This window comes from Corvus kubaryi, unplaced genomic scaffold (assembly GCF_017639235.1).
Source record: "Corvus kubaryi isolate FWS band 111438036 unplaced genomic scaffold, C.kubaryi_AGA036_p1.0 split3-73, whole genome shotgun sequence".
Taxonomy (NCBI): Eukaryota; Metazoa; Chordata; class Aves; order Passeriformes; family Corvidae; genus Corvus; species Corvus kubaryi.
The window spans coordinates 2191949-2214993 of NW_024582091.1; the positions used below are offsets into that span (position 1 = coordinate 2191949).

Sequence of the window (23045 nt, forward strand, 5' to 3'; positions counted from 1 at the left end):
CGAATTATTCATATTGGATTTTGATGGATTAATCTCCTGACTATCTAACATGGAAAGTGTACTTCTTTTTACAATTCTAAATACCTTAGGAACATGAAATACCTTTTTAGGGTTTTCTTTGGTTTTTCTGGAAGGATATTTTTCTTTGCATTTTTTTGTATAGAGCTAACAGAGATAGATTTTTATTTTCCCAGGGAATCATCTTGCTCTCAAGATGGTGACCCACTGTGTTCAAAGTTAGAAAATTAAACTCTGCATCAGTAACAATATTTTAGTTACACTAGACATATTTTCCCCACCATAAGACATAAGTATAATGCTCTTTAATGTTTTGAAAATCTATGAGTCTATAAAAATACTATCATATTCATGACTAATATCTGAAGAGTCTCAATAATAAGCAACTAAAATTCCCCTCCACCAACTCGAGATTTTTCCTTGTGGTGAGAAATGTTAGCTAATAGCACTAGATTGTGATCTGACTCTTCAGGTCTTGGTGCAGTTTCAGATCTGACATATTAGTCTGCATAAAAGGGCAAAAGTGACATAAATGTGAGCTTAAGATAAGCAAGAGAAGATTTCTTCTTCTGCAGTGATGCCTTTCAGGTCTAGGCATAGAGACCACAATGGCAGTGAGATCTATCAGTGTGAGAAGACTCTATTTCCTCCTTGAGCAGCAGAGAATAGAAAAGAAACAGTAGTGATTTAAATTCAGTTCCTTTTCTCAGTATTTCAAACTCTGCTCAGCATCCTTGCAGAATCAGCTCACAAATGGACCATTTTCAATGAAGACTTATTCAAAACTTTACAAAGTACTGAAAATAATTCAAAGTACCTTACACCTATTTAAATTAGGTCAAATCTGAATTGAACGACATTGAATCACATCAGACCAACAGTGGACACATCCAATAGTTCAAGGGAAGTTATAAGATTGTATAATGGGTAATTATGAACAATTTTCTCACTAGAAAATTTTCTTCTGAAACCATTCATGTATTTGTTTTTTTATATACCAAAGTGTGTAGACCTGTTTCCCTTACAAAACCTATTAATATGCTGTGCGTGTCCATAGTAGCCAATCCTTGCCTGAACACTTCAACAAAACTGTGTGATGTTTTATGGCTTCTTCTAGATTTGCATAGTCTAGGGGAAAAAAAACCTGCTCCTGTACTTCCTGGCAGCACCAAGAACATGTCAGACAGTTATGGTGTTTGCACATTGTCACAATAATAAAGTACATTTCTGCAAGTGAAAAGAGGAGCAAAATATATGAAGTTTACCTTAATACCTTTGCTGTGGAGTTTCTTAATCAAAATTTTCTGATGTAACAACCTTTGTTTACACAAAACAGTGTTCATAAAAATATAATGTAACACATGCATCCTTTTTAGGCAGAACTTGACTAGGTTTGAAGCACTGTTTTTCTGCATCTTCTACACACTGCAGTATACAACTACAGCACCTGGCTAAGGAGTGAAGTTGCAAAGTAATGACAAAGAGAATGAGATAATTATGAGAATATTTCAATAAATGGGTGTGATACAGCTGAGTGGCTATTGGTGAAATTAAAATATAACTAGAAAAGAAACAAAACAAATATTTGGCTAAAAAAATGTGTGAGACTAGCCTTACCCATGTGACAAAGTGACATTCAGATAATGGTTGGTACGAGTACCTGAACAGTGAGGGAGAGTCCCACTCCAGTGACTATCTTCTTGGCACTCCCTCGTAGAATTTCCTATGAGCCTTCGACCCGCTGTGCAAGAATAGTGAATTATGGAGCCATATGTAAATTTGTCTCCTGAAAGAACTGCATTTGCAGGTACCCCAGGATGTCCACAAGAAATGGCTAACAAAGGAAACAGCACAACATTATGAGATGTTTTCATGGCACAGAAAAAAATCTGTTGTAGCCTTTAAATACAAGACTGGTTCCACAAATAATACACCTCTTTCTGGATTTCAACTATTACATAGATTCAGTTATGTTGTTGCTAGAGATGATTTATTGGTCATTTGTAAGATTAAACACAAAACTACATATAAAACTAACCTATCCAGGTTAGCCTTTCTCTAAAAATATAGAGCTTTCTTTCCTCATTCATTTCTGTTTATGATCCTTCCCTACAAATAGTACATATTATTTTGGTTAGGAATAGGAAGGAAGACACCAAATAAGGCTAATGTTGCAATGTGCTTGTATATTGCAGATACAATAATATAAGTAGCTTTATTGTATCTACAACTAGGTACAGTTAAAGCAGTACAGTGAAATACAATATTTATTCTGTAACGTTATTATAGCAATGTGATGAACTAGAGTGAGCAAGAGGAAAATGGATTACTGATAATTCTTATAATTTTAAAACACACTTATTTTTCTAAGATACAAAAAGTAAGGCACATGCTTGCACCAGTAAAATATTCTTGCCAAACTGAAAAATTATGCAGCCATTTTGTATTTAAAATGGTGTATTTTGCCTAATTCTTTTACTACTGAAATGTGAATAAAACCACTTTTTCAGTTTATACTCCTACTGACAGATATTTAAAGCGTAGTTGCGAAAAAACAAAACGAAGCTGCTTGGGTCATGTGAAGATTAGGTACATAGTAGTAATAAAGAAATAAATTCACCAACCTAGTGACATTAATTGCTCTGGTATATAAGTGTAAATCCATGAAATAAATAATTTTAGTAAAAAAATCACAATTCTGTAAAGCAAAAACTTTAAAATCATCTGATGTGTTTCAAATTAAAATATACTTTAGTTTCATCTAATATTTCCTATAATTGGGTTGAAAATCAGAAATCAGGTCAGAAAATTAATGGTGATCAGAGAAGAAAAATATCTCAATGAAAATTAAACTCAGGCAAGCTGGTTTTTTTAACGATATGAAGCCTACTGATTATAGGAAACGCCAGATTTCCTCCCTCTCTGAGGAAAAAGTGATGGAGGAAGTATGAAGTGATGTTATGAAAAGACCCTCTTGAGCAAAATTTTTCTACACAACATTTCACAGATTTCTTCTCACATATACACTATGAGTCTGTGAAAAATGTAACTATCTGATATAGGCATTAATGGGTTTAGACTATCATTCTAAATTATAACACATAAATAATAATTTTAGATTTCCCTAGCTGTTTCCAGATACCTTAACAATTTACCAATAGGGGGAAATTCACGTTAACTTTCTGGCATTTGAAATAATAGTTCCACAGTTCCCTGGAAACACATTTTTAATGATGGAAAGTTGCATGATATCTTGTCTTAATGTTTTCTTACTGAGATGTACAATTTGCAATATATTGATCTTAAAGTCCACTTTTTTCCTTAATAGATGGCTACATTGGTTTTTTTTTTCTATCATGATTTAAAACCATGCACCACTCTTTAATGCTAATCCAACCAAATGGATACCTACACAAACACTTTGGTAATGATCTATCCCATAATCCATTAGCTTTACAGGTCAGTGCAGATGAGCCCAGGAGATAAAAGCCCTTCTTGCAATGGTATGCCACACTTGTTCCGTACTTGAAACTTTCAGGATAATTCTGCTGTCCGTGACGAATTGCATTCTCCACAAAGCCAGGATCAGAACAGTTCACCACTGCAAGACAAACAGTATTCATCACCAATGCAGAACTGCAATATCATAAGTGTAGCAATGATTTTCATTACTTCACCAGCAGCTTTGACTGTGGTTCATATGTGGTTCCTTTGTGGGTTTTATACGACTTAAATATCAGAAATATTGACTCCTAAGTAGGACTCTAGATCTTCTTGCTTTGAAATTAATACTACATTTTTGCCCCAGTTCTTGTATTAGTCTTGCACAAGATACATAATATCAAGTATACAACTGGTTCAAAGATAAAAGAGAAATTGGAGGAATTTTTTATGGTTCCCTTGGTAGGCTTAGTTTGGTCTTCTGTGTAATTTTTTCTGAAGGAATATATATACTTTAAATAACAGTGATTTTTTTTTTCTAATTTCCTCTAATGAGAAAAATTGCTTCAAATATTAACAAGAACATTTTCTTCTATTAATGTGTAGAACAGGAGAAGGAAGATGGTGAAAAATCAAGTATTTGATAGAGGAGCAGGAGTGGGGGTGAGCACCGAAAAGCATGATGTAATTTTTTCAGGTAGCCATTAAAAAAATAAAAATTTATGGGCTTTGTCATGACTGTTTAGTTTTTATATAAAGTATACTTACCCATCCCACTCCTTCATTTTATACTCTGCAGTGAATGTAGGATCACAGAATCATTTAACAGTTTGGGTTGGAGGGGACTTTTGCAAACACCCAATTTTGCTGTCTGTTAATCTGGAAACTAGATGAAAAATTATAAATACCTACTCCTTCTCTCCCCTGTCTTTACTCTGAAGATAACAGTATAAATAAACTAAAAAAAAAAAAAAAAAGACTTAAAATATTATTGGTATAATAAATTTAAGCTCATCGAAGAACCACAGGAATCTATCTTTCAAGTATGTAATCTAGTTCAAATCGATTTTCATGAAAAAGAAATCAGTGGAGAAGAATATAGATGAGATTATAATTTTAGAGGTAGGACATACATAGTTCCTAATGGACTAGTTTTTACTCCTGAATAACTTTTTTTCAAAAGTTTAAGTTTTATCATACATGGAATTTAAATTTGCTGATTAGATAATACACTAGAAAAAGGCAGCTTTTGCAAATTTTCATTCATTGAAGGGACATTTCATTCAATCAGCTAAAAAGTATCAGGATTTTAGAAAAACATTAACATAATAAAATTTAATCTGGAGCAAAATCCAGTTATAATTTATTTCTCTTTATGTTTTAAAGCCATGATCTTAAAAGTGTTAAATGTTCATAATTTCAGCTTCACAATTCTAGCCAAACATACACTTATGTCTAAAGAATTCCCCATATGAATCCAAAGTCTTCCTTCACAAAAATTATTTTAGAAGTAATATTTGGGGAAAAGAACTCTTTTGGAAAAAAGAAACCCATTTTTCATCTACCAATTGTTATTAAAAACACCGATAATACAATTACACAGAAAAGTCACATATATTTTAAAAAAATACGTATTACAGTGATGCACACAAAGCATTAAAAAGGCATTATGTACAATGATTATGTTCAATGAGAGAGACCCCTTTTTTTTTCTTTTGTTCCTGAGCAGTAGTAAAACTTTAGAGTCTCCTATTCCTATTTATTTTATGGCAAATCCTATGAAATAATTCACCAGAGAAATTACATTTCACTTACATTATAATAGTTTAGCTTATATTTCATACTACCAACACAGCGTTACAACTGTAAAATTTTATACATAAATTGGATATGTTCAGGTTAAATAAATATGTGTTTAAATAAGATTTCATTGACAGAAATACCTCTTTAGCTCTTGACTTTTTTTTCTGTCCCAAAAGACAGGGAAAAATATAAAGTCTTAATATCTCACTGCTGTTTGAAAGATGTGAAAAATTTGCATGTGGAAGTCTATGTCTTTGTACTTGCTTTGTAGAACTCTGAAAATTCTTTCTTCTAGGAATCTCCATTTAAGAATATTATCAGGAGAAAATGCTTTATTCTTTTTACATGACACATACTTTGTTACTGTTTTTTTTTCCATGGTTACTAATCTTTGTCAGCTAAGTCTAATTCTTTCACTGGCAATATAACTATCATTGTAGAAGAGGGACGCATGTGAAAGTCTGTAAAATGTACAGTCCACTGACAGGAAGCCTTACCAAAGCATTAAGCTAGGTCTGAATGAGCTCATATGCCTGTAGTCACAGTGCAATTCTTTCTTAGAGAAACTAGCACAGTTCCCAGAAGCAACACATGCTGCATCCTAATTAACCCTGTTTCTTAGGCAATTAGACATGCTGTAGTGCTGGGTAGATGCTGCTGTAAAGACTCTGCTTTTGGAACTGGCCTGCATCCTCTGCATAGTTATAAGTTGCCTTGTACAAACACATCCTTAAACTCAAATTTTCCACACACATATATATATATATATATATACACATATATATTTATACATTCCTAAATATTTGAATACACATCTGTATCAGTGTGAAGAAAGCCAGCACTTGTTCTTTGGCATGAGGCCAGTAGATGGTGGCCCAGTCAATGCCACTGTGCTCTGCTACCCTCCAGAACAGGGTGAATTTCTCTGAACTGCTCATGAAGAATGATCCTGCTGTCCATACTAACCCCGGAGCCATGCTCCAAACAATTCCTGTGAATGTGCCACTTGGTTCAAATAAGAAGCCATCTAAATAAGTAGAGGCAATTCAGCTCCCATGCCAGGCACTGTTTAGTTTAAAAATATAGATTAATTTAACTTCAAACACAGAAGTGAATATTTCAAAATCTTTCTATTTAGCTAAAACTATTTTTTATGGTAATTTGATTCCCAACTTCACAATTACACAATATCACTATTGCGATCCATCATATGAAAAACGAATGTCCAGGGCTGTATGGAATGTTTGTACTGGTGCAGAATAGAACTCAGGTCTTCTTGGGACCTATATCCATGTTCTAATCAGTACACCATTTTGCAATGAAACTTCATATCAAAAAAAGTAACTACAGCAAAATAATACTTTTCCATTCTAAACTGGGCATACACAGCTTAGGACATACACTTTTACAGTAAAATTTCATTAATGAATACACAAAACTAGTGGAAATTTGCATGAGGACACATACTACTGGATTTTTCCCAAGCTATAGGACAAGATTCATATTGTTTGTCAGATTAAGCGTCTTATGATGTCAAAAGTATCTTCGTCCATGCAATCTATATTTTTAGTTTATTTTCTGCTGGGATTTTTGTGTGGTTTTGTTTGGTGGTTTTAAGGTTTTTAGGTTTGTTTTTTGGGGGATTTTTGTTTGTTTATCGGGTTTGGGTTTTGTTGCTGTTATTGTTATTTTGTCTGAGAATGAAGTTGCCGATGCTCTGGCATTCTCTTTGGTGGAATGGGAAGGACAGTAGAGATCTACAGGCAGAAACTTTTAAAAGAAAGTGCCTTCCAGAGCAAAAATGTAGACAATTTGTCAGGGCTTCATAGACTATCAGTCACATAGAAATCTCATTTGGGAGTTGTGGGAACTCCAGAATATCAGAAAGTACTATTTTTTAACTATAATATTGAATGCTTATTGTATTTCTAGATCAAAGTGATAAACAGTGAAATACTGCACAGATAAAAACTGTGTGAAGGAAAAAACAGTAAAATAAACAGTGAAACATGATTTCAGAATTTTTTCAAAAGAAAAACCAAAGGCTGTTTATTTTTCACTGCAATTTAGATAAAATCATTGCTATTGAACTCAAATATGCACAAGATTAGTTGAAACCAAGCATTGAAAGTAATAGTTCAAATTATTTCAATTTTAATCTCAGAATATTATATTGAAACAGAAGAAAAATCTGATGCATGCTGCAAAATTCTTGCATTTATTGAAGGTTTTGTACATTCATGAATACAATTATTTTCAAGTATTGTTCTCATCCTATGGATTACTCAAGTCTTTCCCTAGGTTTAATTTTTAACAAGCATTCACAAGAGCTGTCACTTTTTTTAGTGAAGTTGAGATTATTAACATAAACCAAAATCAAATATAATTGCTTAAAATTAAATCTTTGGTTTAACGGGTAAGTGTGCCAAGTTAGCTTATGGAGAGTCAGTATTAGAAATTAAAATGAACTTTGTTTCTTGAGAATATGCTGTCCCAAAGCTATCCAAAAGAAATTCTAACTGAACCATCTTTGCAAGTCAATAGGGAGAACAGAAAAACTTAATTCTCCATGCAGACCAGAAATATGGAATGTTCTAGGAATACATTGCAGTCCCGAAGTATCAATTTGTGTGATACAGAGTTCTCACTCCAGTACCAGCAGTATCTGTTTAGACAGCTCAGTGATGAATGAAATACAAAACAGCCACCAAATGCATAATTTAAGCATGTGCTCTGTGAACAAAATTCTTGCAGCATGCATGAAGTCTTATCAAATGATTATGCAAGAGAATACCATCCCTCAAGTTAAAAAGTAACAATTATGCCTGCAGTGACACTTAAGATCAGCTATTGTTTTTTGAATATATACACAAGTGTGCTGTTGCTAAGAAGGGCAGCAGTAATGAGTACTTTAGAAAAGAATTTGAGTTGGCTGGCATACAGAACTAAGGCAGCATTTTCCCCGATTGCCTTTCACCCTGGGGACTCAATTGTAAGTTACAGTGAGAGTAGACAGAGATTGCTTTCTCTCAATGACACCTGTCAAGGGTTACATGGGAAATCAATTCTGTCAGTCTTGGTTTAGTCTTCTGAGAAAAGCTGGAGAATGCTCCAAGTCTGCCCTGATAACTTCGGAACCTCACACTGAGTAGATTCAAACCCTTGAGCACAAAGAAGTTAAAAGATCATGTCAGAGTCTTCTAGGGCAGCTTTCTGTTAAAAAGTTGAATGAGCATCAAAAAGTACGTAATTCACAGTATTTCATTTCTTGTTCTCACTCTCTCTGTTTTTTCTTGACAGAAACAATCTTAAGCTTCTTTTATAAACTTTCATATCTGATCAACAGTATTTTTAAACTTTTTTTTATTTGAAAAGTATTGCATTAATGTTGATGTCTAGAACATGTTTAGGGAATGACACTCTAGAGTGAATGAAGAGTAGAGAATTCACTCTGATTTTATGACAAGTTTTTAAAAATGCTGGCTATAAAAAGAAAGCAAGCACTGCTTGTGAAAGCATTATGACAAAATTTCCAGCAAATGGAGTTTTAGTAAAGATCAATGCAAAGTCAACAATAAACAAGAATGAAAACTTCTCAGATTTTTCCAGGAATTACTATAGCAAAAGAAAGATAAAGTACTTACCTGTTGCTTTCCTCTACATGTGTTGTCTGCAAGCAAATTCATTTTTGAGCATCTATGTACAAGTAGTGTTAACAGAACAGCTTTTGTCAGAATAGCACAAACTCTGGGGTCATGACTTATTTTCTTCATTTTAATCAGAACTTTGTTTTTCACCTGGATGAGGAACTCTTCAGTTGCCTCGAAAGAGGTTTCTACTACCTTCTGAAATGTCTTTGCCTGATTTCCTGGCTGGTTTCACTCCAGAGAGGGGCATCTCTGCCAGATCAGGGGAATATCTCAGACACCATATGGCATCTCCCATGGCACCTCACCTCTTTATTTAGGAAACTTAGTCAAGTGCAAGTTATCCTTCTGAAGAATATCAACATGCTATCAACGTGAACAGATTAGGTTTATCTGACATTTAAGTATAAAAAAGTCACAACAAAGGGCTCCGACTCTGGAAAAACCAAAAGTGAATAAAATGCATTTCTCAGCTAATATGAATCTTTGACTCCACCATAGATGGAAAACAGCTTGAATTCAGAGCTGCTTTATCTTTGGATGAGAAGAATTGGTCGTCAGTCTCCATCTCTCACACCTTTCTATCAGCTGCCATCAGAATTGTTATTTTTCTTGTCAGTGGAAGAGTGGAACGTATTACTACTGGTTCAAATGACATAGCCACTAAAGAGAACACGATAAAATTAGCGATTCTTTGTAGATACTGGATTCTCGATAAGACATAAAAGTCTAATTAAACTTTTCAAGAATCTATGAGTAATGAAATAAAGATAAACCTTTCAAGTTAGAAATTCAGTACAAATCCAGTATAAATAAACAGACCACCTGAATTCCTTATTACTAACAAATAACCTGGACTTACTGATACAGACTAGAGAATGTGAGCTAACTCAAATGTTTACAACTTCGCCAAATGGACCTTCCCCTCAAAATATTTCTGGTCTTAAGAAACACATTCTAAGAGGAGAAAAGCTTTTAAATCTCATTTATAAAAAGATAAAAAGAATTCTGAAGGAAACAGTAGCAAAGGATATCCACCTTTCCTGATACAGATCATGAATATGAGTCTGCCTTAATATGGGCAGAAAGTGTGGTGTTTAATACAGCGGTTCTTACTTCAAGTATAATGTATGGCAAAATGACCTGCAGCACAATCAGGAGTGCAGAGCCCTGATGAGACCATCTGATTCGGTTCCCATTTTGGTGGTTAAGAGTTATTATGAAAAGTAGACAGCATGGAGATTGGCTTTCTGTGCTTCCAAAGAATAAATAGAAAGTGGTATCAAACTGCTAATGGAAAAAAATCCACAGTGAACTTACTTGGCTTAGGATTTAATATTTTCATAACTAGTTCTGGGGCAGCACATTCAGGTTGCACCAAGCTCTACTCAGGCAGGTTTGCAGAACAGAATAGAGATCTGGGTATTGTAATTTTTCTGATGCCATTTGATTCCAGTTTAAAGGCAAGTAAACTACTTGACCTGTTCTTTATCAAATAAATAAAGGTAAAGATAGAATTCATTTGGAGAATTACAAATTATGAACTTTAAATTATACTTCACTGACCTTCACATTCCAGAAGAGTTTATTGCCAATCTTTAAAAAATACTAAATCTATTGAAAGGATTAAATATAAAATTTTAAACAGATACTGCTGTTTAAATAATTAAATAAATTTGGGGGTTCTATCTCACAAAGTACCTAAACATCGTAACATGCCATTTTTTCCACTTGTAACAGAAACAGTGGGAACATAGTTTTTCCAAGGCATGGGTATTTTAAGAATTATGTTACCTCAGAACACAGGTCCAAATCAAATGCTAAAAAAATAAATGTACATTTTAAGAGACTAAAGGTTTTACTTGCTGAGCCAAAACAGTCAACCAGAACAGATAAAAGCATTTTGGATTAGGGGGAAATATCATTGCAAAGTAATTCAGTGCCTTCAGTGCATTTACGATATACAAAAATATTAAAAGCCTTTGTCTCATACAAGTTTTTGTCATATGGCTCTCAAGTAGCAGATATGATCTTTTGTGTGCATTACTTTTTTCTTAGCCAAAAAACCCCATATAATTGCCTTGCTAAATATTCTGTCACTGATTACTTAGTTAACTTGCTATTGACACAACAGACAGAAGCAATGTATCATTGGAAAAGGGTGCCTAAGAACTGCTCCAGCTTTATTTTCCGAAAATATCAAGGTTTCCTATGCATACATAACAGCTCAGTTTCAACATAAAATAAAACAAAACAAAATAAATAAATAAATAAATAAAATAAAATAAAATAAACCAAAATAAAATAAAATAAACTTTTGCAATAGCTTCAAGCAGCAATCTTTAATTTGTAGTACTTCATGTACAGTCTCAGCCAAATGAAGCCAAGTTCATTATTGACTCAGGTGAACTCAACCGAGGTTTGCAAGAAAGGTCATATGTAAAATCTCTGTTGAATTAAATGATACAGGTTTGCCAGGAACATCAATCCTTTCCCAGCAGCATATTTATTTAAAGAGCTGGAAGATTTACTTTCTTTGTAAACAAATTCATAATTCATTGCTAACAATGAACTTTAAAACAAATGTTTTCCACCCATTAGATAAAAGGCAATTTTAGAAGTAAAGGCTTATGCCAGAAGAAGTGCTATTGCCTGTTTAGGTAAGTTCTAATCAATTCACTGAGACCAAATTTTGCATAGGAATATTATTGTCGGTGTATTTATATAGCCTTTAGTCATAAACTCTACAAAAATACTTGAACTTGGAATTGACAACTAAAGAGTTTGCCCAGGACTTTGTCCAGTTAGGTTTTGAATAGGAATGGAAACTCCACAATGTCTCTGGGAAACTTATTTAGGTGTTTTACCACCCTCACATTTAAAAAGCTTTTCATTACATTTGGTTTTGTGTCCCTTGCATCATGTAGTTTCAGTGAACACCACTGAGAAGTCTGATCCTCTTTTTTTACACTGTCGCTTAGATAGTATAGATGATAAGCAACATTCCCCTGAGCCCTCTCTCCCCTGTGCTGAACAACCCCAACTCTCTCCTCAAATCACAGGTGAATCCATGAGAAAAGTTTGTTTCTCTAAAATGTGTTTAGGAAAGGGCAGAATACACCAGAGAGAGAAGGCCATACACACACACATACACACACACACAAATAGTGAGAAGCAAAAAAAGGGGCCACTGAGTTTAGAGGAGAAGGCAGTGCATGAGGGAGTAGATACTTTCTGCAGCCTGCAGAGAACACGTGCAGAGAAGAGAATTGAGAAGGAACAGCAGAGAGAAACTGCTACATACTAACTGCAAGGTCAACCCACCACCCTAACCTAAAATAAGAAACAATACCAATTATCAAGGCAATTATTACAACACTTAGTTTTTCATATAATTGAAATAAGAACCCCCCAAATGTCTAGATCACAGAGGCATATATTAGGAGAATGGTATAGAACTACTCTAACACTGATATGCTTTAACTGAAGTGGATATTGAGTATTCCCTTTATACTACAACTAAATATCTTCTGGTGCACAAATACATTTACAAGTTATTGTTACTTTAGATAGTATATTCCTCTCCAGAAGGAGAGGTTTCTTGGACAAATTGCAAACTTCACAACAACTTTTTCAAACCCTTTAAATCCGTTAAACTTGGTCATGGAGGTGAGCAGCTACAGTGCTATTGTGATCAGCAGCAAAGTGCTCTGGGTTCTAGTGGGGTGCACAGAGCAGGTGACAAAATTAGCTCATGATGGAAGAGATACAAGATGGTTACTGAAAAATATATGCTTCTGTAGAGAAAGAAATACTGAGTGAAGAGAAGAACGAAGTGAAGAAACACTGAGTGAATGGCAAAAGTCCGGCTTCACACCATTTGCACGAGAATAGACACAACTGTAAATACTTAACTAAGGGAACTCTAGGCCACTCCATTCTGGTAGGAGTTTACCATTCTCAAGTGAATGGATCTTGGGAGAGTTGCATCTATAATACTCGCTCCTTTCAGAAAACCAATCTTCCTAAACAAGATTTCAGACCATAAATTGGCCTGGATCAAACTCAGATTCATGTGAATAAATTTAAAAAGGACAATGAAAGTAGACTGGAGAGACAACTGAAATAATGTTGCAGTAACTGTGTCTTAATTCTTATGTTCTTTTTGTAAAATCTGTCTTTGCACTGTTTTGCCTTGCTTCCACTTCGATTTGTTTTCCTTTTAATAGATGTAATGGAGTTCAATGTAAATAGCTGAATAACTCAGCCTGTAAATGGGGTTAAACTTCAGTAAAGCTGTTCAATTTCTGCCTCTGACAGTCAAACAGAGCAGATTCAAATTGCATCTATAGTATAAGTGAAAAAGTTTCCAACAAATGAAACCTTACTTAAATGCCTCACAGATGAGACAGACGAGTTTGTTCGCTTAGGTCTAGCAAAACAAAACAGTATAAATAGGAAAAAAAGTACATGAGCCTAAATAGGAACAGTTTGCTAATTCTTGTTTGTCTGTTCCAATAATTATATTGTTATGTTAGTTAACTCACTTGAATAAATTCTGAGGGTAGTAACTGAGGGAATTGCCATCTCTTTATTGTTTTAATGAGAATGAAAGATCTAATTCCACACACACTGAGCTTGAAATTGCATCAGCTATCTCTGAAACATTATGATGAGCTAATCACCAAAGATAATTATTATTCTTAGAAAAAACAGTTGTAATACAATAAGATTTTTAATAAACCAACAGGTGGAGATAATAAAGGTACAATAGCTGAAGTTCTTATTATATGATTTTTAGTCCCAATGTTGTATCCTTAGAATGACTTTTCTGCCTGCAATTTCCTTTCGCCCATAAAAGACAAGTTACAGAGAACAAAAAGCATAGTACTTACACCGATTTAACATTTTTCTAGTGAAAGAAAATACTCAAGAAAAGCTTAGTAACCATTGCATTTCTGGAGAAATTTTTGTGTTCTATTTCTTTGCGTGTTCCATAGCAGACATAGCCATCAGACGCTTTCAAGACACTAAGCATTTTTAAATTTGTTTTTGGTTTGCATATTTGGAAATTAGAACTGTTATTAACATTTAAAAATGACCCCAGAATTCCAGTTTTGAATATGACCAGGAACAACATTTGTAAATTAGAGCCATTGAAATACATTTCCTTCCAGAGCCTTCACAAAAAGAGCACTGAAGGATATAGAGCATCTCAAAAAGTTTTCCCCAGGCCTTTGAAATCTTTCGGTATATCTTACATGATTTACCTCATGTCCTGCCTTTCACTTCTCTGTCAATTTGTATTTATGATTTAGTCAGAAAATACTCATTCTGCCTCAGTGATTCAAAAGAAAATGTTTCACAATATCATTAAATATCAGTATCCTACTGGATTTAGCATTGAGAAAGTATGTACTATAGCAGTAGAAGCTATTTTGGGGCATATAAAAACAATAAACTAGTGAACAGATTTTAGGTGTCTGATAAAGACATTGGTGGAACAGACCAAAGATGGGCTGTTAGCTCCATATTCTGCAACAATAGACAAACGTTAAAGAAAATAAATAAAAACAGTGGTCAAAAATGGAAGGAGTAAAACCAGGTTAACTTCAGAGATTTTTAATCTTAATTACACTACTGCGATCTGGATAAAGAATTCAATCCGAGAATTGTAGACTGTGTTTTAAAATGGTTTTTGTTTGTCCTTTCCTAATATGTAAATTTGATACAGATTTCCTCATATCACAAAGTTTTGCTGCATTCTCATATATCTAACATGCCCGTCTTACCCATAGCACACCAGTAATGAAGCTCAAATGTCTTTGCAAAAAAAACGAGCAGAATTAAATCCTACTTTATCCCTTTTTTTTTGTGGGGTAAGAAAAATCAGGTTTCACATCTCTCAGGTATTGCTAGGAAACAAAATAATTAATACCGTTTTGATACATACATATTCAATTTTATAATTACCATTTATGGAAACTGTACTAAAATGCAGCTAATTCAGGCTAGACAGGCAACTCCAATTTATTAGTGTAATGTAACTTTTGTGATACAAAGTTCACTTTATATGTCTATAAACTAAATGCTGGTGATTGCAGTCTGAGAAGTTTTAGGTAAAATACTGAAAAGCATAGGCTTCCCCAACACTCAGCCCTAACAACAATCTCCAATACAGAAATGCAGAAATTTAAATAAAGGTGGGAATAAATTCCTAAAGGACAGACTTGTGAATTATATCCCAGTATTTTGAGGCAGGGTAAAAATTTCTTACCTCGGCAGTTGGGTAAAGGGCTACTCCACTGCCCATTGCTTCGACACTGTGCTCGAGAAGCACCCTGAAGCAAGTATCCAGCGTTGCAAGTAAAATTTACCACATCGTTTAAATTGAACTCACTGCCATTAGTCATTCCGTGAGCTGGATTCCCAGGATGGCCACATGTGATTGCTGTTAAAAGAAAAATAGCCAGGTTAGCATCTAAGTGAAAAGTACTGATCCATGGAATCACTTGCAGGTTGGAGCTCTTTTGGTGTTTTGGCTCTTAGGTTTTTATTTTTTTTATTCCCTTCTGAATTTGGCTTTGACATTTATACAAGACATATGAGAAAAAGAATAGGACATATTTATTGAGAATTCTTTACTGCCAGGAGAAAAAATTTATTTTTTTAAAAAAAATCTTAGAACGTACTTTTTACTTTACGTTGAAAGTTGTAATAAAAATAAATTTATTTTTTTTATTTATATATATATATACACAAAATATATGCATTTTCATACACATCTGATATGTATTAGACCTTTAAAAATGCATATAAGAAGTCCTACTAATACCGATAAAGGAAAATATTTATTCCCAGCAAGCTTAAACATGTAGTAGTGCCAAATGAATTTGATGCACTATTTCAGAACATTCTGGAGTTCTGAAGCATTACAGTTTCAAAGATCTTGCATTGCTTTACTGAAATAGTGATTCTTTTAATCTGATTTTCTTATGACAATAGAGAAATCATTTTTGGGAGTAAATCTTCCCCATTTTATATATTACGTATGTTTATTTTGCTAATACAAAACTTGTACAATAAGCTTATTACGGTCAAGCTCTAGCTTTCCATGTGACAAGATGTTAAAATATTATAGGAAAATATAGAAAAGCATAGATACTGACAATGTAAAATCAGATTGTACATATACACATGCACAAACAGAACTTCTCAACTCTGTGCTAGTGTTTATCATACTTGAATAAATAACCTGTACACAGGTTTATTTTTTCTTTTGATTCTGTTGTGCTGCTACTCATGAAGAACTAAGCAGAAATCTTCTTACTTCCTATTAACTCTCAACAAGCAGCAAGTGGAAAGATCCTTCAGAAAATACTTGGCTAAAGTGTGGTCCAACTCGTTATCCAGTAAAGAGACAGGGAAAGACCTGCATGTCACAAATTTGGCAAGATGAAGGAGGCTGACTTTTAGATGAAACTAAGAAGCTTAAGTAGTCATGGGTGGAGAACTACAAAGTCTTCCTTAGATATTAAGAATACAATGCCTGGTACTTTACAAACCTGAAAATCCTTTCAAAGTAAATTAAAAATATAAGAAGTTGTGATCTTCTGTAAAAATCTCACAAAATAAAGACCAATTTGGGGCAAATTTTATAGGGTACTGCCCCTAACATCTTTGTAATATCTCTGCCATTGTATTGGATCTACCTGAGATGGATGTCTTACAGTGCTGTGCTTTATATCGGTAGCTAGAAAGGTGTTGATAACACCCCAGAGCTTTGTTACTGTTGAGCAGCACTGCACAGCATCAGTGCTGTCTCCCCAACCTCCCACCTTCCCACCAGTAGGATGGGAGTGGTCATGACCTTGCAAGGGGATATAACCAGGTCAGCTGACCAAAGGGATGCTCCATACCATATGATGTTTGCTCAGATGTAAAAGCTAAGAGGAAGGAGGAGGAAGAGGCAAGGCAGGGTGGCAGTGGGGAAGGAGGGGAGGCAGCATCTGTTCTTTACATTTCTGTTTGGGAGCGACCATTACACATGCTGAAGCCCTCTTTCCCGGGAAGCAGACAGACATTGCTTGCTGATGGGAAGTAGAAAATCAAAATCTTTCTTTGCTTGCACATGCAACCATTCCCTTTTGTTTTAGTAAGCTGCCATCTTGTTTTCTTCCCCTGTCTTTCTGAGGAGGGGAGTGAGAGTAGCTCAGTAAACACCTGGCATCCAGCCAAGATCAACCCACCACAAACATATTTCTAGTTCATGCTCCACAATGCTCAGTCAGAAGAATTTTTTAGTAGAACACATTTCTAGCATTGATGAACAGTATGTTTTCACTTTACATCTCAAAAATAACAGTCTGATTTGTATGATAATTTCTTAAAAATAAATTAATTAAAGGCAGAAATTCATCTGAATTTTGGATGCTGACATAAAACAAATCCTTAGTCTGTCAGCATTCTAAGCAAAAGAGAACTATGTTGTAATGGAAAGTGTTAGGCAACCCCTAATAACAAAAACTGATGCCAGTTCTTCTCATAACAGTAATGATAACATCCATTTAGGAAGAAACAGCCTCCTGTCCCTCCCCCCCCTGCCCCAAACCAGCTTTTCACCTTTCTTTTTAAGGGATTTTATTCACTGCACAGTCAAATGAATGCACAAATAGTAATAATGCTAGCTAGTGCCATTTTTCCTTTGACAAATATAAATCACTTGAAGATATAAATAGGATTTTAAAAGGACAATGACACTTGGCAGATATTTCCTGCTACTGTATACAGCTAGAAATTTTTATTTTACCCTAAAAAAAAAAATACTGAACATTTAGAAATCTAACATGGACTAAACAGAAAAGCTGAACATCTTAGTGACTCTCTCTGTGTAGACAGCAATACTTCTGTCTGAATTGTAGACATCTTAAAAATGCAGCACTGAAATAGTTGATACAAATGCTCCATTAAAAATAACAAAAAAAATGTATAAAAATGGGGCTCATTAATTAAATTGAAACGAAAACTAAATAAAATCAACTACATAATAAGGTAGTAAAATAAAAAACAGATGAATTGGACTTGACTGATTAAATGGGTGATGGTTCAGAAAATGTCAGATAACCCGCCACACAAATGAAGAAGGAACTAGAGAAGGAAAGACTCTGCAATTCTAGCAATTAATTATGTGATTTTCAAAAACAGGTGAATTAAGAAAATATTAAAGGCTATAAAAAGTTACCATCTTTTCTACCAGATGTAGCATAACCCAATGCCATGCCTTGGCTTGCATTAAGTCAACTTGAAGCTAATTTGAAAAAAACGGGCAATCACCATCAGAACTGCACAGATGAACACTAGTCCAGCTTTGTTCTCTGAGAAATGCAAATATACAAAGGAATTTTTTACTCCTGGTGAAAAAATAGGGGAGAGGCTCAGCAAGCCCACAGTTGACATAACAACTATACCTGGACAAAGAGAAAATGACAGATTAAGTTACACAGCTGCAGCCTGCTGTTCAAACCCCTTCAGTGTCTATGCCATCCTGTTTCTGAAACAACAGAAATCAGGAGTTACTGAAAATATTAACAAGTCCATGCTAGGTTAGAAACTGGATCGTAACAACCCCTGTAATTGACAATAGGTCCAATAAATATCTGATCTGAGCACAAACACTTTTGAACATCCAATCCACTGTTAATGCTCAATTATGTTTAAAATAATAGCAATAATTCAGTGAAAAATGAGTTTTACTTACGGACACAAACAGGAGTTTGTCCAGACCACTTGTGATCCTGTAGGCAAATTCTGACAGAAGTACCAACAAGCCGAAAGCCAGGATTACACTGGTAGACTACAGTGTCACGATAACTGAAACCATCTCCACTAATATGACCATTTACAATTGGGTCCGGAGAGCCACAGTGACCAGCTACGATAAAAGAAAATCCCATTAAAAATGTGTATTTTGACAAGACTTGCCAAAATTTACAAGAAAAAAATCGAATTTTCAACTTTCCTTTCAGTAAACAATATATTTAGAGTCAACTACTGCACTGTGCAGAACAAGTTCTCAGGTATAAAACCTACAGATGATATTTCTTTGACTTTTTTGAAGAAGAAAATCATGAATTAGAGAAATGAGAATTCTATTATAAAATAATAGTATGGGTTTGAGAGTTAAAGACCTCACACTTCTCTGAAGAAAAAGGCAACGTTACTAAGGCACTTCACTGTAAAAAAAGAGCAGAAGTTGGGTATTCTTGTTGGTACTGACCAAACTGCAAAGCAATATAAAGAAGAGCTTACTATAATTTTGACATTAATATGAATTTATAAGCATTTTCCAGATAGATGAAGGCATGAACAGGAAGGAATATCTGCCAGCACTCTTTGCTCCTTACTTCAGCTGCTGTTAAAACAGCACAGAATGCATTATTCCAGGATAATAGCAGTCTTGGCACTGAGGAAGCAAAGTAATGATTTAGTTCAGAAAACTATTTCTCTTTACTAATTCAGGAGGAGAAAAAAGTTCTTTTTTTGTGGTGATACAGATTAATTAAAACTGCAGTAATTTAATCTGAAACTATGCTAAGTCCTCATTTTGAGAGGTGAAGACTGGGACCTAAGGCTCAAGACTGCAGCTACAGTGGGTTGTGTGTATGTGATCTCTTCTGTTTCATGCAGGCTGTATCCATCAACAGCAACCTGTTTGTAACTTTTCTTTGGGGTTCAAACTCCTTTCTAATAAAGCCCCTTTAATAATGCTAGAGATTGTATTCATTCACACCTAATGGCTCCTCTAAAACATTAGAAGGATAAAACATATACCACTTGATTAGGTTTTTTATACCTACAGGATTATTATAAAAATCCTAATTGTAGAATTGCTGATGCCTCCAAGAAGACATTGTGGTATTGTTCTGCAAATTTGAGGAAGAAGTATGAACTTTTCCCTTTATGACAGAGAATATGGCAACAGAGGATGTGGAAAGCATATTTTTCTCCTTGAAATGCGTCATGGAATAATTTACCTTATTGTTCTCAGTCCAAATTAGTAATATGCTCGCCTTTACCCTTCTCTCTCCTCCAGCCTCACTCAGCCTCTCCTTGTCTAAAAGATACTCCAGCCCCTGGCCCCTAATGGGTCCTTCCCCTGAACTTGTTTCATTTTGCAATATATCTCTTCTATGGTGGAGGACACAAAAACTACAAACAATTTTCCACATGAGTGCTGAAGAGGAAAAAATAACCATGACCTGCTGACTACGCTGGTGCTAATACACTCCAGTCTGTGATATTTTTACTGCAAGGCCACACTTTTAACTCTTAGTCAGCCTCTCCACTCAGTCACCTGGGTGCTTTTTGTAAAGCTTGTTTTTACCCAGTCAGTTCCAAGAGTACTCACAAATGGCATTATTCTAGGCAAAGTGCAGGATTCTGTATTTGTCTATCCTGAACTTCATGAGCTTCCTGTTGGCCCATTCCTCCAGGTCCCTCTGTCTAGCAGCACTACAATTCACACATCAACTGTTCTCCCATCATTTGGTGTCATCCTCAAACTTGTTGCATCCCAATTTGTTATCCAAGTGACCGACAGAGACTGGATAGTATGGGCCTTTGTATTCATCCTCAGTGTCCACTGGCTCCTAGTCACACTTCGAATCAAGAAACAATACCTTTAGATTTTTCTGGCTCAATTACTTTTCCATCCATTTTGCAGTCCCCCCATCCAGTACCTGTCTTCTCAATTTGGCTACAAGGATACAAGGGGAGATTGTTTCCAAAGTTTTGCTACAACACAAAGTGAAAGAAATCTACTGTTGAAATCTACACCTCAGTCACTGGAAAAGGCAGTAAGATTACCAAGGTTTGCTTTTGATTCCTCCATCTTGCTTGTTCCCAATTTTCTTATTATCCCTATGCCTAGAAATTAGTTCCTAATATTTACTCCCTAATTTTTTTCCAGGGACTGAGGTGAAATAGAAAGGAATACATTTGGGTTTTTTTAATTTTCTAGATCTAAATCATGAAGAATTGAAAAGCAGTAGCTGCATTGAAGACAAACACAGGACCACAGGGAATTTCAAGTAAAAAGATAGATGAAACGTGCCACCTGGCATAAAGAAAAATAGTATGCATTTTCTCTTAAATGGGGATTTAACAAGTTGCTGGACTTATTATGTGAGACATTTCATTTACAGATCATTCCACCAGCTGTATTTAAGGATTTTTCAGGGAATTTTGACTCATTTAAATTAACTATTCCAACATATCAGGAACTGAAAGAGCACTGCAGTGACACAAAATATATGTAATTTTCTCATCAACTAAAATTAAAGAAAATTAAGAAGGCTGTGAAGGGATTTTTTAGTAAAATATGCCCTCAAGAATTTAGAAAATTATTCACATGCATCAAGGTTGGTTCAGTAGTTTTATTCTAAAACACCTGGAAAGCAAGATATAAATAATTCTATTTTTTTAAAATACTAATTTTAAATATAAGCCAGTATCATGATATTATACTGCAGTTTACCTATGAGTTATCAATTAAAGGATTAGATATTTTTACACAAGCACAGTCAGCAGCAGGATATTTTCAATAAATCTAAGGCATTATATATATCATATAAGTAAAAGATGGAATGAAGTAGATTATATTTAACTTTAGATTTTAAGAATGTCCTTGACTTGTTTATGTGTAGTTTTGCACCTGAAAGTCATAAAAACACAGGAAAACACACTGATCCGTGATTAAGTGCCACTGATTTTACAGATGGAGTCAGGCAAATTTAAATGCTTCAAATTTGCCCTATGTCCTATATGAACCTATGGTCACCCATACACATAAAGCATGCATAAAAACACGTAGGTTTTGTGACTTATAGTTGCAAATACTCTTGGAAGGAAAAAAGGGAAAGATACATAATATCAGCAGTGAGAGTGAGTGAAATTGAAAGGAATCTTGCCTAACAATTCATATTTATCCTTGTATAACTAATAAAAAAATACATGTAATACTAACAACCTGAAGACTTAGGACTCATTGAGCCTTAGACTCATTAACTACAGTCCTTGGTTTTAGCTTTCTTTAGAGACAAATAATAAGGGTTTGACAAACCATTTCCTGAGATACAAAAATTAGTGTACTCATTTAGACTGAAATCATAAATTGATTCTACATGGATCAGTGGGTAACATAAAGTGATACCTATTTTCACCTATAACTGTCCTGAATTATATTCATGTAGGTACAATGTAGACAAAAAGCATCTGTAAGTCATAATTCCTTTGAAATGGAAAGGCTCACTCAGAGCTCCCTGGGTGTCTGCCTTCTGATTTTCACAGGCTTCAGGTAAGTCTTAAAAGCACCTCTGAAATAAATTTGGGGCATGTTGTCCTTGAAATTTAGGAATATTCAACTAGCAGAATTCACATCATCCAGCTTTAAAATTTAAGAATTTACCTTTCCTGGATTGCTCTCTGGAGGAGCCTACATAGTTCCATTGACCTTGGATTGTATTCTAAATTGCATCTATATTAAGTGTCTGAAGAACTTGATATTAATATACCTTATGTGAGAGAGTGTAAGAGAGGGAGAAAAGGGCTTAGCAGCAGAAACAAAATTTTCTGCAGCATGCATGGGGTAACTCAAATTTAGACTTTCACACTCAAAACTGTACAATATTTTTGTCACTATAGAGCTTGTCTGATTTTGAAATAGCGAAGACTAAGTAGTGATTAACCTTCCAGCTCTAAATGTGATCTTTTTTGTCTGGTGAGGTAGATCCATGCATTTAACAGTTCTAAGCAAAGGGCTTCATTGAACAATAAAATCAATCAAATAGGAACTGAAGTCCATCTAAGTTTTCAGAAAAAGAATTGGGAAGCATCATAAGACAAGCAATGCTTTTATTGCAGTAATAGCTCCTGCAAGAGGTCCTGTGTTCATTACAAGTGAGATTAGATCTATAAAAATAATTTAAAATGCAGAATGCAGATAGTCAGGTGGGAAAAAGTTTTAGCTGTAAGGAGACAATAGTAATCTATACCAATTTCAGTGGGGATTTATAAAAAACTGAATTAGACAAAATGAATAGTATAACACACTGGAAAAACCTAGAGGGGTCATAGCTC

The 23045-nt window shown here is 34.6% G+C and overlaps 1 protein-coding gene across 2 annotated transcripts in view; it reads right to left on the bottom strand.

The window, feature by feature from the left end:
* CSMD1 (CUB and Sushi multiple domains 1) overlaps positions 1–23045 on the bottom strand; it is a 1103023-nt gene that overhangs the window by 35194 nt on the left and 1044784 nt on the right. For both annotated transcript variants that reach the window (XM_042017326.1, XM_042017325.1), the window contains exons 53-56: positions 18667–18840; positions 15187–15360; positions 3431–3619; positions 1679–1852 (exon numbers count right to left, since the gene is read on the bottom strand). In XM_042017326.1, coding sequence (XP_041873260.1) covers positions 1679–1852; positions 3431–3619; positions 15187–15360; positions 18667–18840 — 711 coding nt within the window. The remainder of the gene's footprint in view (positions 1–1678; positions 1853–3430; positions 3620–15186; positions 15361–18666; positions 18841–23045) is intronic.